General features: G+C 39.3%; 1 protein-coding gene across 4 annotated transcripts in view; it reads left to right on the top strand.

The window, feature by feature from the left end:
- The window catches only part of camsap2a (calmodulin regulated spectrin-associated protein family, member 2a), a 43771-nt gene that overhangs the window by 12687 nt on the left and 13336 nt on the right, over positions 1 to 17748 (top strand). For 2 of the 4 annotated variants that reach the window (XM_054789310.1, XM_054789312.1), the window contains exons 3-7: positions 2345 to 2506; positions 3255 to 3341; positions 9934 to 9966; positions 12382 to 12523; positions 14238 to 14377. In XM_054789310.1, coding sequence (XP_054645285.1) covers positions 2345 to 2506; positions 3255 to 3341; positions 9934 to 9966; positions 12382 to 12523; positions 14238 to 14377 — 564 coding nt within the window. The remainder of the gene's footprint in view (positions 1 to 2344; positions 2507 to 3254; positions 3342 to 9933; positions 9967 to 12381; positions 12524 to 14237; positions 14378 to 17748) is intronic. The other 2 variants (XM_054789311.1, XM_054789313.1) reach the window with 1 other exon arrangement.

Raw genomic sequence — 17748 nt, 5'->3', positions numbered from 1 at the left:
TGAGAGGGCTGTGATACCAAAACCAGCAGACTGCTTTTCAATTTTACTGTACGTCCTCTTCGATTCTCTGTGTTTTCTGGCCAAAGGAGGTCCAGGGGACTGCAGTGCGGTATTTTGCTGCATGGTTCAGTTGGTTCATTTTCCCAGTGGAAATCCTTGGTTGTTTTTTCTTACTAGACAGGACACTGTAATCAGCAAAGTTTGCAGCTTAGAAGTCACTGAGTTTGAAGGGCATACCGTCCTGTGAGGTCAACTGCTGTACATTGTATGGACAAAAGTATTTGGACACTTTGCCATGACACTTACAGGATGTGAAAATGGTAGAAAATATGGGGTGATCAAAGCAAAGGGATCCAGAGTAAGTCATGGTAGACTATTTGGCTGGAAGGAAGCATACAGTATGTAATGAGCTAATCTAAAGGTTACATCGCAATATGTCAATGCATATCGGAGAGGAAGAGTCCTTATTACAAATGGCAGAGCCATTTCTGTGGGTGGTGAGTGTCCATCCAGATACTGAGGCTGTTCTTCCACCCCCTAGCTTGCATCTGACATTTGTACATGGTCAGCTGATCCTTGTCCGTCGTTCTTTTTCTGTTACACAGCAGCTCGTACTCAAAGCTAATCCATCTGCATATATATCACTGAAATCATCATACTCAGAGGCGTTTCTAATATTTTGGTTTCCACCACCTCAACGACATGGCTGTGAATATATTATTTTGCTTTTGCTCCTACACAATGCCCCTGTGGCCCTCAATATAATTAAGGGCTACAGGTCTGTGGTATAGTAAACCAGATCGGTTCTCCTTGTTGACATTTAATGTCCTCAGACCGCAGCAGGTTTAAATCAATATCCAGAGTCTGCTCCAGAGAGGACATGAGATAGGAGAAGGGAAAGGTCTCTCAGGAATAGAACCACGTTCTGATTGGTCTTGCCTGAAGCTGGTCATTTGTTGTGGCAGCAGCCGGAAGAACCGTAGCTGGAACTGATAACGCGGTTTGTTTGTGTGTATTGGTTTGTTAGTGTCTCTCAGCTGGGAATTTCCTAAGTGTTTAGACAGATGCAATAAAGGAGAAAATCTTGGCAGTCTGTTATTACATGGGATTGTTTTTTTACTGGGTTGCCACCTAGTCCAAATTTAGCATTGCTCCAAGCATTCAACATATTTTTACATTTTGCACAACTAAATGACAGCTGACATTTATTATTATATTATTATGTTGTATTCTAGGGAAATGACACATGAGCTGCTAGGCCTGTGTCACAAATAGAGCTGCAGCAATTAATCGATGAATTGATGATTCATCCTTTATCCCATTAATCAACAACTATTTTGGCATTCAATTAATTAGGTTAGTTTTTTTTTATTAAATTTTTTTTTAATATCCTTTGATTTCAGCCCTTCAAATGTGAATATTTTTTAATTTCCTCAGTCGTACGTGAAAGCAGACCTATTGTCCTAGTGTTTTAGGCAAAAACAAGATATTCACACACAGCAGCTTTGACTTGGAAAACAGTGATCAACATGTTTGCCTCTTTTCTAATCACTAACTGTTTGTGTTTGCTTCATATTGACTTGCTAGGGCTGATTACTTGATTAATCGAAACAACAAGCATCAGATTAATCGTTAGTTGCGGCCCTAATCACAAAATTGAATTTCAGTGCATCAGTCAGCCGCAGCACCAATAACCATAACATATCATACAGTTTATGACAACAAACAGGTGAAGTTTTAAATAAGCTAAACAAGAGGCTTTCATTTAAGCGAAGTATATTTTGTAGGTGGCTGGCTTTCTCCCACATTCCAAAGACATGCATGTTAGGCTAACTAAGTGCTTCTCAAAAGGTGGTGCGGGCCCCCCTGGGGCAGGGAGTACTTTCAATTTTAGTGCAGACCTGCCAACATGTGTGAATCTGTCATACTCAGCATGCAGTTTGACTCCTGAATACGCTTGTATGCTTCACTGCCCTCCATTTTGTTGCATTTTTTTGGTTTCAGTTTGGAGTTGAGTCTGTACTGTACAGATAAATAAATACACATTATCAGTTTGTGCTTCAAAGTGCTTCAAATTGGGGGGACAGAAAATAATTGACAACCACTGGGCTAACTGGAGACTCTACACTGTCCAGAGGTGTTACTGTGTGTATGTGTGTGTGTGTGTGTGTGTGTGTGTGTGTGTGTGTGTGTGTGTGTGTGTGTCATCCATGACTGATATACATCGATCACAGTTATTAACCGTAAATTTAAAAATGCCACACATGTTTAATGATATAACACCGCTTACTATGATGTTGCAATGAATAAAATGTTACCCTCCAACCCATCCTTCTTTTTGCAGAGTGCTCATCTGGCATTGATTGACTCTCTGCTGCTGGCGTACGCAGCGGACACCCTGAGTGTGGAGAAGGTGATGGCTAGCATTCGCCCGTATTCATCCTGCAACTCTGAGGAGGAAACGCCATACGATACAGAGGACGCAGTCACCACCTGGATAAATAAGGTCGGTGGCCGTATTGTTTTGGCTTGTGCACATATTGCTGTCAATGCAATAATCACTACACTGCACTATAAATCAGTCAATAGCAGGTGCTTGTTACTGTGTCACGAATTCAAGCTTACTGAACTGCAGTCTATTTACATTGTACTGGTTGTGATACTTGCCTTGTAAGCAACACGCACACACACACACACACACACACACACACACACACAGAAGTAGATTCCTGCTGCGCAGACATATGGTTCTCTGCTGGAGTGCCGAGGCAGAGTCTAATAGTCACCAGATTAACGGCTGATTAAACTTGATCAATATGAAGCCGAGCAGAGGAGATACACGTTTCACTATAAAAAATTTAGGATTTAATTAGATTTTTTTTATTTGAAAGAAAATCTCCACTTTTCACTGAGTTAGTGTAATGCTTGAAGTACACTTTCAAATCCTCATCATTTGGTCTGCTGTCAAGTAGTCAGTGTCCCTGGCAGCTCTTTGATCTTGTTTGGTTGTTTACCTTTTCAGAATAAGAATATAGTGCATATTTCAGTTTTTAGGGTACTGTTGGCCTCAAAATGCAAATAATAGACCCATAATATAAATATATATCTATTTTAACATGACATAAAGTTATTTTTTATGCTTTATTTGTTGTATTGGTGGATTGGGGCAGTGTGTGTGTATATACAGACTATAATGCAAGTACTTTTCCTGTGCATCCCTGCGTAAATGAATCCTGTTCGTTCTCCCCTTTTAGATAAACGAGTATCTGAAGGACATTGTGGCTCAGGAGGAGAAGAAAAAAAAGGAGACACAGAATGCAGAGACTGCAGGAAGTCCTCGGGTAAGTCTTAACTCCTTTCTCAGCAAAAACATGCAGATTTCATTTGACTGACAGCCTCAGACGAGCTAAGCAAAATCCACTTTATGAATTTAAGTCCTTGACGTTTGTGTCACTCGGCTATCTGGAAGCCGCTTCCTCGACGGAACTTAAGCCATTAAAATCCAGCCTTCATCGAAGGAATCACAACAAGTTCGGATTTGATCTTTGCAAGAATCCCTCGCTAAATCTGTGCCTTAACAAGAAAATCGGCGCTCTCCAGCCTAATTAGGCCAATAGTTGCTTTGTGTGAGGTCACTGAATGTCCAGCCTGCAGTCCCAGTATGTTATATAACTGTGGTATGAGCAACCATTACTAATGCTGTCAGGAAGAATGCTTTGCAGATTTGTGTGTTTTTTGTATGTGCATAACACTCGTTTACAATAAATTGATCACTGAACCACTCAATCATTTGTTTGGATCCTGCAAAATACATATGGTAAAGGCCTTCTCTCTCTTATCTCCTTTTCACTGCTGAACGAAAAGCCTCATGCTGCCTCAAGGTTTAGTGAGTTTGAGTTACCTCCAGGAAAATACAGCAATATACTCAGTGACATTTTATTACTGGAAAATATGGTGGGGAACCAGCCACTTAGGTATGTATATATATATACACACATACATATATACACATACATATATACACATACTGTGTGAACAATTATTAGGCAATTTGCATTATTGATGATTAGTTTATTATTTAACAATAACAGTGCTCTTGGTCAATCCGAAATGTTAATAAACCTCAAACCTCAATCTTTAAGGAAGTGAAAGTGAGGTTTTGGCTTTTGTTGAGAATATCTCAGTGTGTACAATTGTTAGGCAACTATTAGTGTGCAGAATTATTAGGTAACTCAGAGAAAAAGACAAATATGGAAGTCAGGATGACAACACCACTTTACAAATGAATATTTCTGACATTTCCAAAAATAAATCTGTGACCAATATAGCCACCCTTCTTTTCAGTAACACGGAAAAGCCCTCCATCCATGGAGCCTGTCAGTGTCTTGATCATTAGACCATCAACTTTTTGTGCTGCAGCAACCAAAGCCTCCCAGACGCTGTTCAGAGAGGTGTACCTTTTTTCTTCACTGTAAATCTTACGTTTCAGGGCCCACAAGTACTCAGTAGGGTTTAGGTCAAGTGAGCAAGGAGGTCATGTCATTATTTTTTAAGACCTTTACCAGCTAGCCACGCAGTGGAGTACTTGGATGCATGAGATGGTGCATTGTCCTGCATAAAAATCATGGTCTTCTTGAAAGATGCACACTTTTTCCTGTACCACTGTGTGAAAAAAGTGGCAGTAGGTTTGGGACTTGAGTTTGAGTTTGAGTCCATCTTCAACCTGAAAAGGCCAAACAAGCTCATCTTTAATAATTCCAGGCCTTACCAGTACCCCACCTCCACCTTGCTGGCGTCTGAGTTGGAGTGGAGCTCTCCACAGGAGTCACTCTCATCTCATCAGTCCATAAAACTTTTGAAAACTCTGTCGTCAGATATTTTTGGACAAGTCATAGCCTTTCAACTTGTGTGTCTTGTTCGGTGGTGGTTGGGTTTCAGCCTTTAGTACCTTGGCCTTGTCTCTGAGCACTGCACACTGTGTACCGTACTTCTGGACACTCCAGTTCTGGAATATGACAGCACTGGAGGATAATGGGTTCCTGGGAGCTTCACGTTCTGTGGTCACGTCCTAACATCTTGGCAATTTCAAGAGTGCTGCATCCCTATGAAAGATGTTTTACATTTCTTGACTTTTCAGAGTCTGGTAAAAAAAACTCTTTTCTGGCCCATTTTGCCGGAAGAAAAGAAGCTGCCTCATAATTGTGCACACCTTATAAAAGGTGTCGGTCTCCTACGGCCACACCCTCCCTCAGTACGCACATTCACATCACCTGGTATGCTTCAACCCATTCGGCATTCGATTTTATTCAGCTTCGGGTTGGAAAATATGCTTAAAAATGACAATATGGTCAAAATACTGACTTGCCTAATAATTGTGTACAGTAGTAATGGTGAAATTCACGCAGACAATAGTGTTTTCAGTTCAATCCAGAAATAACAATTTACCTAACGAGCAGGTGCAGCAATATATGACCACAAAATGGATTTTTTTCACTGGTCACGTCCGAAATACTCAAAGATGGAAGCACTTTTATTTATTCCCATTCATTTCACAATTTAATCATTACGCTGTATTAGGTACGAACTATACACTGTATTCTCTTACCACTTCAGTGGGGTGTGTACAAGTGTGCATAATTTCACTTGCCAGTCTTGTGGCTGCAGACTTTGATGCTGATGTGACGCGTCAGTGTGCAGAGGCAGCACAGAGCGCTTCTACTGACCTCACGCCGTTTCATCATGACTTCTCTAAAACGAACTCTACAGCTTGCACCACAAGCCGAAGCATCACACTTGTTAGCACTTGCCATTACAAACATCTACAGTATGTTTTATTATTATGCGTTATTATTGAATGAAATTAGCTTTCAGCGAAATAAAGGCCCATTTTTATAATGAGCAAATAAAAAAAATTGTCTCAATCACGAAATGAGACAAGTACGTTTTGCAATACAAGACCTCCAAGCAAGTACACAAGATCTCCTCCAATCACTCTCCACACAGACGGCTGCCGTCTTTGCAGTGTGACTGCAGTGTGAGTCACACATGATGACATGGAGACTCGTTAAACCTCTGAGGACATGACAATATTTTTATTGCAGCAGAATAACCATTTTAATGTCACCAAATGCTGTGCTGACTTTCGTTGGGGGGAGGGGGGGTGTGCTGAAGAAAGATGGATTGTTGAGGTCCTTACCTCGCCCCAGGGGCGATTTGGTGGTCTTAAGAGATTTTAACCAGGTTTTGAGCCTCCTTATCCTCTAAGACTTGGCACATTGAGTCCATCTTATTTTCACACTGTGACCGCAGACTTTGCTTTAGTAATTTAGAGCCAACGATTAATTACAACAATTAATTACAGTAGAACCCGCACATTCATGATAAAGTATTCATTTAATTTTGGTATTTAAAAAAATAATAACTTTAAAAATATTTATTTGCTCTAAAAATAAGCCATTTTCCCAAAGTAAACACATCTCATTGACCCTGAGTGGGTAAGGTCAAATAAACAACATACATGTACCACTGGTAGAAAGCCCGCCATTTTTACGTTTCTGTATTTATGCTTCAATGACAATGTTTTTTCATCAAGTATTGAGATTTCAGACTTTTTTCGGTGGTCCTTGAACGCACCGTAGTTGCTGAGAGACGCACAAGTGAATCTTATATGTAACTTCTGCAACGTGACTTCTGTGACGTCCGTCTGCTCATTGATCGTCTTAGGTTATCATTCTTTAGTGGTGAGTAGCTATACATTTTAGACTTCAAAATGCCTTTAAGTGTGTGAGGCAGTGGAGGGTTCTGGAGCTCAATCTAATCTAATAATTACAACAGTCACTCTTGTTGTGTCTTATGTTGATCCGAACTCAGAGGAGACGGTCAACGCCAAGCTAACAGGAGGGTTTGGATGGGATGGGGATCGAGACCAAAGTCAGACTAAAGTAGACTTTTTTTTTTTTTACGTGCATATCAATTAGAGTACTCGTGAATTGTTGCCATTCAGGAGTGGTCGTGTAACCACGGTGAAAAGCGGGGATTTGCTGTAGTTGTGAATATCTAAATTGTACAACTTTGGGAATATTAAAAGTTAGAGATAATCCAGTCGTCCCTTGGCAGTACATGGTTTTTGCTTTGTGCTTTGTGGTTGACTACGGCCTATTATTAGTAAAAAAATAAAAAAAATAAAAAATGCATATAAGCAAATATATCATATTATATATCATATATAAGCAAATTTTATGTATTCTTGGCCTAAATTAAGCATTTACAAGTATAAAATTGGTCACAAAGTTTCAGTAATGTTACATTGATGAGACAATAGCCACTGCAGGAAATACGCTGTCCAGAAAAAAGCAAGGAACTCTCCCAGTGCTAACGTGGGAGTCTATGTTATGTCTTATTTATGTCTAATTTGTCTTATTTTCTGTTATTACGTCTACTATATTAGGTAATGCCAGTGTAAAGGTGATTGTAGAGGTGTTATTTCATGCCTAGAGGGCTTTGATAATGTTAAAAAAAAACGTATTTAGAAGGCTGTAAAATTCTCTTATCACGGTCAGGTCTGGAACCAATTTATAATAATATTTTTTTCTAAATGTTTTGATTTAATTTAAGTGTCTGGAATCCCCACTCCCACATCCTGCCCAGACGAAGGCGTGCGCTTCTGATTCTTTATCTGATTCTTTATTTTCATTTATTCTTTCATCAGACTAAAAATTCATGGCAGCTTGAGAATTTTTCATAACCCAAAGTCTCTTCCATCCTCCATCTTGTCACGCTCTGCCTCTCCTAAAACGCACCCCCTCGTACCACCACATGTCCAATTTGGACTTTGCAGACTAGAAAGAGCAGTGACTTTGCAAGGTCAGAACCATTTTAGCTGCTAGGTGAATGGGAACAAATAAAAAGCTGAGTTTATCCTCCACTTCCACATATTGATTGTATTCTACGTATTGACCCTCCATGCGTGCCCATCTGCAGTGTCAAAGTCATCAACCTATTAGTCTTATTTAGCTGTTTTTCATGCTGAGGCTCTAGACCTTTTCATTTCCTATTTATTCTTGTGGTTGTGTTCGCAGTTATTTGGAGATCAGAGATGTTTCCCAGTGTCACTAAAACAGTGTAAGGCTGTATAATGCAATGCAATTTTCCATCACTGCATACTAGAAGCCAATAATAAGAAACATATTTTTACATTAATATCTCTCTTTAGTTTAGAAGGCAGCACTTGTTCTTTTAAAGTCAAATTGCTTTATTTAAATTGGACTTCATTGGATCTGATTAGATTATTCTGATGTGTTGCGGCCTCTGAAAGTCATTAAAAAAAAAGAAGAAGATATATATACAGGCCTGTATGTTATGCGGCATAATGAAGGTCGTGCTCATGTATGAATTTATAGCGCACGGGTCAAACTCAAGCTCCGGGGACCGGATTCAGCCCGCCATATCATTTTATGCAGCTCGCAAAAGCCTGGAAATAATGCATGTCAAAAACAGACTTATTGTATCTTATTATTTAAATTTTTTTTTATATTTGTATGTATATTTTTAATGTTATTATTATTAGATTTTTTAACTTGTTTAACATAGTTATATTGTTATTATTTTATTTAGTATTTTTAATATTATTGTAAAACATGTTTTATATATGAAATGCTTTAATATATTTATTTAAAAATGGACACTTAATCTTTCTTGCTAAATGTATTTGTTGTCAATTCTGAAATCAAATTTCTTATTTTTGCTGTCATATCCAATAAAAAAAAAATTGTTATTTGTATTAATCATTCATTAATGAATCTAAGAATATTATTAACAAAATGGTTATTATTAGAATTATGTAATAGATGTATTTGCACTTGGCACCTTGACTTCTTTCACTCTGAGTTTGTAGGAAAAACATTTAGAAAGTGAAAATGATAATCATCAAAAGTGTCATATATCAATGAGGCGATTATACATGCATATGGTTTCACACTTGCAGGTGGCCCCACGTTGAAAGTGAGTTTGACAAAAGAATCTGCATTGAGTTTTTTTTTTATTGCACATGTATTTCCAGAACTCACGTGACCTTGTGTAATATAATTTGCCAGTGTCCCCATTGTGTAAACACATCTCTTCATGCAGTTGTTCTTTCGTGACAAGCAGGCCAAACATTTTAAGAACGCTTCAAAGGATTTCTAATCTTCTGCAGATCTACTTTTTTTCTGCACCACAGCATGAGCAGCATCACATTCACATCACAATGGCAAGCAAATCAACTTGATGAACAAAGAACATCGATTGGATTACGACCTGTTCCTACTCTGATGCCGTCAGACCTCAGCTGGTGACTTAAATTACCATTCAGAGACCTGCGACTTTAATCGCATTAGGGAATCTAAGAAAGTGACCACTGATCCCGTTATCCTCTTGCTGCCTTTCATATTTTTTGAGGGTTGCCAGTTTGCGAGTTGAGCCACAATTGACTTAACACTTGCATTTGCTTCTTTGACACCTCATTCTTAAGGGAATTGGCCATCAAATGAATTGTTAGTGGCGATTTAGTTATTGTAATTGCGCTCAACTTCAGACTGTGCCCACACGTGCACATTTTCCCCTACGTTCAAATATCTTTAACACATAAATCTTGTTCATATTCACGTGGGCTTATTTGAAATGTTTTTTTTTCTGAGTGGTGTGCAGAACAGCAACCTTAGAATATTGATTTTTTTTATTTGTTTACATTGTTTACATTGTCTGCTCAATCAGGCCATTACTTAAATGTCTAATTTAAACTCAAGTCCATGTGATTTGCTTATTTAGTGCCACGTTTCAGTCTCATGCTGTGTGCTTCATAGCTCTTCTTGTGTGTGCCCGTGTGTGCTAACCATGTTACCGACTTCTCTGACTAACCGGTATTTTGTTGTTGCTGTTTGTCTTTTGCTGCTGCAGTCTCCCACCAAGTGGTACATGAAGCTTGTGCCTGTAAGTCAACTCATCGATGCTAATCCCTTCCATCGTTGCATCCCTGGCGAACCTCGCTACCTTCGCTTTGCTGCTTTTATGCAGGTTTACACCACAAGAAGCAACACTTTACTGGAGCAAGACCACCAGTTTAGCCTTTAGACCTAGAAGACAAAAAATACACTGCTACCTGTTCTGCATTCAGAACTATCATCATCAGCTTCATTTTAGCACAAAGGCTGCATGAGATGGTGGTGGGTGGGGGTGCAAGGTGCTCCTCTATTGCGTTTCTGTGGTGTAAAACTGCCTGTTTCTGTGCCGTTATCACTTCTTACTTCAGGTTGATTCTGTCTGCACCATATTTTGCTTCCTACCCTGTATGTGTAAACCTCCAACACAGGTACAGATGATGGAAGCACATGTACAGTATATACTATGTGTAAATGTAGGATTTGAACTGGAAAAATCAATCATCATTAGGGCTGTCAAAGTTAAAACGGAAGTTTCCTTAATGGCACTATTTTTTTTGGACGCGCGATTAACGTGCGTACGTCCTGTTTGTAGTTTGAGGATGCAGTGGTCTCTGTGGAGCTACAATCTGGAGCAAATATTGAGCAGAAATAAAAAGGGGTATTTTGATTGGCAAATGTAGCTTCAAAGCCCTGGCAGATGGACAAAGAACAAAGTTATTTGCACTTAGTAACACAGTTACTTTCGCTGTGATTAGAATTGTCATGGACTACGTCGTCTTCGACTTGCCATAGAAAAGCTGGGGCAGTGCCGGTATTTTTATTGCCATTGATACAGTGGTACTAAGGCATACAAGTGTCCCAACTAACAAGTGTTTTTTTGTTTTTTTTATAAGCAAGCCGTCACTGGGCTGATTTTTTGCGTGTAACTGCGAGTTAAAATTTGGTTACGAGCTGCTAGTTAACGCCAGGCATAGCCGAGGACAGCTATGTAGGGGCTTCTGCCCATTCAGAGCTAGCAGCGCTAGCATTAGCTCGAGTTAGCAGTGCACTGGCTAGTTATCAACACATCAGTTAAACATACGTACACTATAGAGATCTAATTTATTTTATTTATTATCAATTGTGTAAAACTATGACAGGAAAAACATCAAATTGAAAGCAAGAAATGAATACAGAACCACCATCCACCAGTACAAGCCTGGACTTATTTTTCAGAGAGGTTGTGCACCACAAATATGCACATTAGCACCCAATAAGGTAATCAAATCTCACCTTTATGCATTTCCACATAGTATCAGCAAATATGAGGTGAAAGAAAAAGGGTTCAAAATACAGCATAGTAGTCCATCTGTGTGAAAGTATCTATCTGTGCAGCGTGTGAGAACAGGAGAAGGTGCATTCAAGGATGATCAAACAAAGTCAGACAAATCGCCGCTCACATTTAAGCAGTCAATAACTGGGGGATTTCTAACTGTATGTTATTTTTGAACCCACCATCCACCAGTACCAACCTGGACTTCTCAGAGAGGTTGTGTACCGAACAAATATGCACGTTAGCACTCAATGAGGTAATCAAATCTTACCTTTATGCATTCCCACATAATATCAGGATTTGGAACCAAATGTGAGGTGAAAGAAAAAGGGTAAAAATACATTACAGTAGTAGTAGTACTGTCGTGGGACTGTCCTGCGTGAGAGGGAGTTATGTGTCAAAGTGGGACAAAATACAGCTCGCATCAAACATGCAAAAACTGTGGGATTTCTAATTGTATATTATTTTTTGATTAAAATAATGGCTCTTATATCCACAATTTATTTCCCTTTTACATACACATTGTTGTATTTGTGTATCGAATCGTTTACCACAGAGATTTACATCCCTACTTTTTTTCATCTGCAATTAAATGTGATTAATTATGAGTTAACAAAATGAGATTAATCACGATTAAATATTTTAATCGATTGACAGCCCTAATCAAAATACATGGTTCTCACCAGTTAAACTACTGCAGCCTCCGATCACGGAGGGGCGTACAATGAAATAAACACACACAAAACGTGCCATTTTAATGGAATTGTTTTCCCAGAGACTGATTCTCATAGTCTCGCAGCACTTGGCAGGAAATGATTCTCCTTGCACACTGTCCTTTGGCTGCATTGGCACCTGAACGCTGTCTCTCACGCCTCAGGCTGCACTGTCTCTACAAACACAGCTGACATTGAGATATTATTATGTTTTTAAGTGCTGTCTGTAGTCTTTCCATGGTATTATTTTTCATTCCACCACATTTGTATGCTCAAACCGGCAGTCAAAGCAATTGAATAACGCTTGGGTTCACATTGCTTCCTACAAATGTGTTTTCCCTCAAGTGAAACATTTTATCAAACCAGCTGATTCTCCAAAAAGCGACAATGAGACAGCTAAGAGAACGTTCTCACTCTGGACCGTCTTTATGTCACCAAGGCCCGCTACAGGAAAGAGCAAAGCAGCACTCAGGTGATTCCCTGGATCCCTCCAGTGGATAACCTGCTGAAGGACAGCACAGATGGCTCAGCACTGGGTGCTCTTCTGCACTTCTACTGCCCCCAGCTGCTGCCTCTCGATGGTAAGGAGCTACTCTCGAGCAAAGCTCTTGCAATTTCACAATATTAGGAGGTCCAATACGTAAAAAATAATCCTTCATATGATAAAAAGTGATAATGATAAAAAATGATCATGTTTCACAACTAAAACAACTCAACCGCCTCAAAGAGATGCGCATTTTCTATCAATCTTGCTAATATATCATAGCAAATCCATTTCCAGGTACATGCAAATATGCCTCCCAGGGCTGTGAATTTATCTCTCATTGCTTTTATCTCATTGCTCTCAACTTCAATTTTCTTAAGGAACAAAACCAATATTTTTAAACGTATATAAAAAATGTAAGTAAAGCCTAGGTCGCAAACAGGCGTACGCAATTTTTTGCGTTCCCGAAATCGCTGTTTTTTTTTGTTGTTGTTGGACAACTTAGTTGTGGCGACTATGAAGGAGTTACGCATGTAGGGCGTGCAAAATATCTGAACAAGTCGGCAAGTGTGACGTACGAAAAAGTGTACATTTTGCCCGAACTTGACACCAGAAAAAGAAAAAGACACACGTTGGCTGTACAGACGACGTACGAAGTGCGTACATTTGCCTTGCAACCTGAAAAAAACGTAAGCGCCCGTAGAGTGTGTTTGACATGACAAAGAACCTGTGTAGCCTACAGCTCAAGAAGAAACACGTCACACGCGCGTCCGCCGGGTGTTTCTTACGTTTCTGGCAAGTAGACGGGCCATAGGAGCCCGTACGACCGGTTGTGACCGAGGCATAACCGTTAGCGATATTGCAAAGTCATATTGTATACAACCCTATTGGGAAACAGATTTGGTTTCTTGATTTCAAATCTTTGTAATTGTGCTGCTATTACTGGAAGGGCTGTAATAATAAATTGAATATTGGTTACAAAATATATACTTATGCTAATGTTGATACTACTACTCAGTAGTTATACACTGATTTCCTGCTGGCAGTGTCAGTCAATACCGAGCATTATTATCATTGTAAAGACAGAATTTTAACAAATTCAGATCTCATTCAATGTTGTGGCCCTTGTATGTATTTTTGTAGACGTTACTTGTCGATTTATTTATTGAAGAAAGACAGGGACCGTGCATATTGATCAACATTTTCACGTAAATATGCAAGATTGTAGCCAGTGGCTAATTTCCGTCTTTAGTCCCTGAGGGCAGGTTGATTTTAAGTACAGTAACAACAACATTTGGCATAAGAGATGAGAGAAGAAAGGATTTAAAAAAGAAAAATCAGGCAGATACAAAAACAATATACATAAAACCATCAGTTTGGGGAGACATAAAGTACTTGAGTGCTAAAAACCTGCTGGTGTGCTCAAATGTCTTAGTGTATGCACTAGTCACAGTATTCACCTACAAGATTATACGTATACATACAAGATCATGATGACTTGTTGCACTTCATAGAAAAACAATGTGCCATAATCCCATCAGTTATCTGTTTAAATGCGTTAATGTGTGATGATGGACTCATAATACAATCACACACATTCACTCATCAGGACAAAAGATCAATCAGTGTACATTGTTCTGTCACCAGATACATGAACAAGTCTCCACCCCCTTGATGATGACATTCAGTCAGTCATTCACTCACTAACACTTAAATAACTCAAAAGGTCCCAACCACGGGAAACAACACCGATCCATTACACGAGAGCAGTAACACTACAAACACACTGATGGCTCCCTCTGTGCTCCCAGATGTGTGTCTGAAGGAGAACATGACACTGGCGGATCGTCTCTACAACGTGCAGCTCATTCAGGACTTCTGCAGAGACAACCTGGACAGCTGCTGCCATTTCAGTGTGGAGGACATGCTCTATGCCTCGTCCACCATCAAGGTACTTCCTCAACTCACTGAAATAATCAAAGTATGGTCAAATATTTGACCAATAAAGGCTTGATGTAAGCATCCTGTTCCTCTTTTACAATATAAAAACATGTAAAACTACGACAGAAAGAGAACGTGAACATTGAGGTGATACCGTTGTTGTTGAATAATTGGCCTTTGATAAGCAATCTTGCTATGTGCTGCAATATTTACCTTCCAATAGTGCACCAATGTTTCCTCCCCTTTGTTATAAAGAGGATAAAAAACAAAGTACTGTATGAATTAGGCCCTGTCCACACGGGCTCTTTTTTTTGGGGGCGGGTGGATGAAAAAAATCTTGTCCACACAATGAGTACCGTAATTTCCGGACTCGGTATATAAGCTACACCTACTAAATTTAAAGAGAAAAAAAAATTGTACATACAGTATATAGGCTGCAGCGGTCTATAAGCCACAGGTGTCCACATGGTAACATGGGATATTTAGCACACAGAAATATGTTTCACAGAAAGATTTTTTAAACTTTTCATTAAATAAATGTTTTTTCTAAACGGCACCAAACAGTGCATGTTATACAGTATGTTAAACAGTAGCCTAACAAAAAAGTCATTCATTGCCATCTTCATCCTCCTCCTGGGAACTAAAACCACTAAAGTCATCTTCTTCAGCGTCAGAATTGAACACCCTTGTAATTCCTTCATCACACACTTTGTCAGTCTCTCTCTTTTGTCTGTGTCACTTCTGTCTCTAGGCAAATTAGCCCTTTAGCTTGAGCTGTCCTCTTCATCACGCAGTAGTCCAGCTTTTCGAAACCTGTTGGTGATGGTGGAGTTTTTGACACACTATCAAGAAAGTGTGACTTGTCAGATCAAAACACAATCACTGCATAAGACTTAAAAACGTGATGTTAGCACCCACTTCACTCGTCCAATTCTCTGCTTCCCGAAGCTGCACTATTAGGATCGTAGGAACAGTAGTACTTTTAGCCATAAATTAGCCGTATCACTGTAGAAGCTGCAGGGTTCAAAGCTTATACACCGAAATTACAATATATAGTTTCACCCACACGGGACACCCACACGGGGCAGTGACGTCATCCTTTTCAGAATGTAGCGGTTTTGCTTGTCCACACGATAGGGACAGATTTTCCCACTCTGGAAGCCGTTTCAGGGCACCCAGTACGGCGTTGTCGTGTGGATGAAAGGCTGAAAGGATAAAATACTTGACTGTTTCAAACCTGAAAATGTTCCCGTGTGGACAGCCCCTTACACTCCTCACAAATCAGTGTGTTCCTGCTACTTTGTTCTTTTTTTTTTGGGGATTATGACAGAAAAAAAGATTAGAAAAGCAGATGGTGTGCTCCCGAGCCAAGAAAGTCAGCATGAAACGGGAGAAATGAGCGCCTCTGACTCAGACTGGAAAAACATTTCAATCCAAATTTGTCTTCATCAAGTAACCACTAGCCTCTCTTAGCTGGTCTTTCATTATATCTCCTTCATATCCTTCCTTTTTTATTTTCTTTTTAAGATGGCATACACTTTTGCATTTCTTTCTGATTCCACTTGTAAGCATGCATTAGCTTTTTATGTGAAAACGTAAGCAGATTTTTTAAAACAAGTGGAATTTGACTTTGCCTTAGGATGTTGTATGATGCAGCAGTTTGTGTCAGCACAAACACAACATAGTCCATCGGTGCAGATGTGTCTGCGTGTCTCCTTCAAGGCCAAAATTGCATCTTCACATGCAAAAAAAATGCCAATTTAACACTCAACCTGAAACTAATTTAATAACATCAGGCAGGCAATTGCAATGTTTAGCTGACACTGATTGCACCAGAGATTTGAAAAAAAAAAAAAAGAAAGCATACGAATCACCCAGTTCTTGTCTGGGACAAGAGGTGCAGCTCATACTGCATAAAAGCACATTAAATTCGGCAACCTTGACCTAGTTTCCCCTGCAGTCACACCCTCAGTAGCAGTACGTGTTGGGCCGTCACACTAACACAGACCTCATTATAGAGACGGAGCCGAGACATGAGAGGCGTGTAGCGTGAGAGAGGTGTTGATGTGGAAATAAAATGTTAAGAGGATGAGCGATATTAAGCAAAGCAATGGAGTTCGAAATGAGGGGAGATAAACTCAAGAGGAACAACTTGGAAAAAGACAATTGGAAAAATCAGGTTATTGTTGACTATTTACATTAAAGATAAAAAAGTGAAATTATATATCATTTATTTGCTCTTTTACTTTCCACCAACATGGAAAACAACCATATTTTGTCATGAGTATTAGAAATCTTTATTACTTACAGATACTTTTTAGCCGTTTGTGGCCTGACATAAAATGGTAATGTCAATGTTTGGTTGACATGCTTAACATTTAACCATCTGCAAGACAGTGGGCGGAAAAAGAGACGCAGTACATCAGAGGTGCCCAAAGTGCGGCCCGGGGTCCATTCGGGGTCCACAGCTTGTTTTGCATGGGCCACATTGTAGAATTTAAATTAAACAAAAAAATAACAGCAACAATGGGGAAAAAGAGCAAAAAGGTGCAATGTAACGAGAAAAAGCTGAAATGTGATACTACTAATTAGTCATAAACTGCAGGTTTTGCCTTTAAATACAAACAAAACAAATATATATTTTTTTAGCCCTTTTACAAAATAAAAAATATCAAAATGGCCCCCACATCCTTTGACTTTTCCATATGTGGCCCTTGCTCAAAAATGTGTGGACACCCCTGCAGTACATGTTCAGTATGTGGACAAAACAATATACAATTCTTCTTTTTCAAATTAAATGACATCTAAATTAGTATCTTTTTAGCTGGAGACTGAAAAATGACATTCATCAGCTGCTTAGGGATGGTTTTTGCTTTTGCTGGGAGCAGACATGTTTGAGAAAGTGAATGAACACACAATTGCGGGGTGGCAGTAGTTCAGCCTGCGCTTTGGTCTCAGAGCGTGGAGGTATTGGAATTGAGGGATGCATCCTAAGAAGCACTGTCAAGTTGCCCTTGAGAAATTTGCGACTTTTGGGTCAATTATTTGATTTACTAACTAAACAACAACTAACTACTAACAACTACAGCAACATCAACTAACTATATTATGTTCATCTTTTTGTCTTTGAAAACAAGTGATTTTTCTGCAGCCTGAACAGTCCAGTTGCGATCGATTCAATGCCCTGAGAACAATTGTAATTCCTTAAGCATTTTTTTTTCAGTTTTGAAATATTCAATATGGGTGATTGGACTTTTTTTTTGGCTCATTAGTCTGAAAATGCTAGTAAATTGATTGATTGATTGATTGATATTTATTTGAGTGCTTGTTTTTCTGAACCTCAATTGTTTAATGAACCCACTGGCCCAATGATTGTTGACA

The sequence above is a fragment of the Dunckerocampus dactyliophorus genome, chromosome 10 (genome assembly GCF_027744805.1).
Source record: "Dunckerocampus dactyliophorus isolate RoL2022-P2 chromosome 10, RoL_Ddac_1.1, whole genome shotgun sequence".
Lineage (NCBI taxonomy): Eukaryota > Metazoa > Chordata > Actinopteri > Syngnathiformes > Syngnathidae > Dunckerocampus > Dunckerocampus dactyliophorus.
This window is presented reverse-complemented; position numbering and strand designations above follow the sequence as displayed.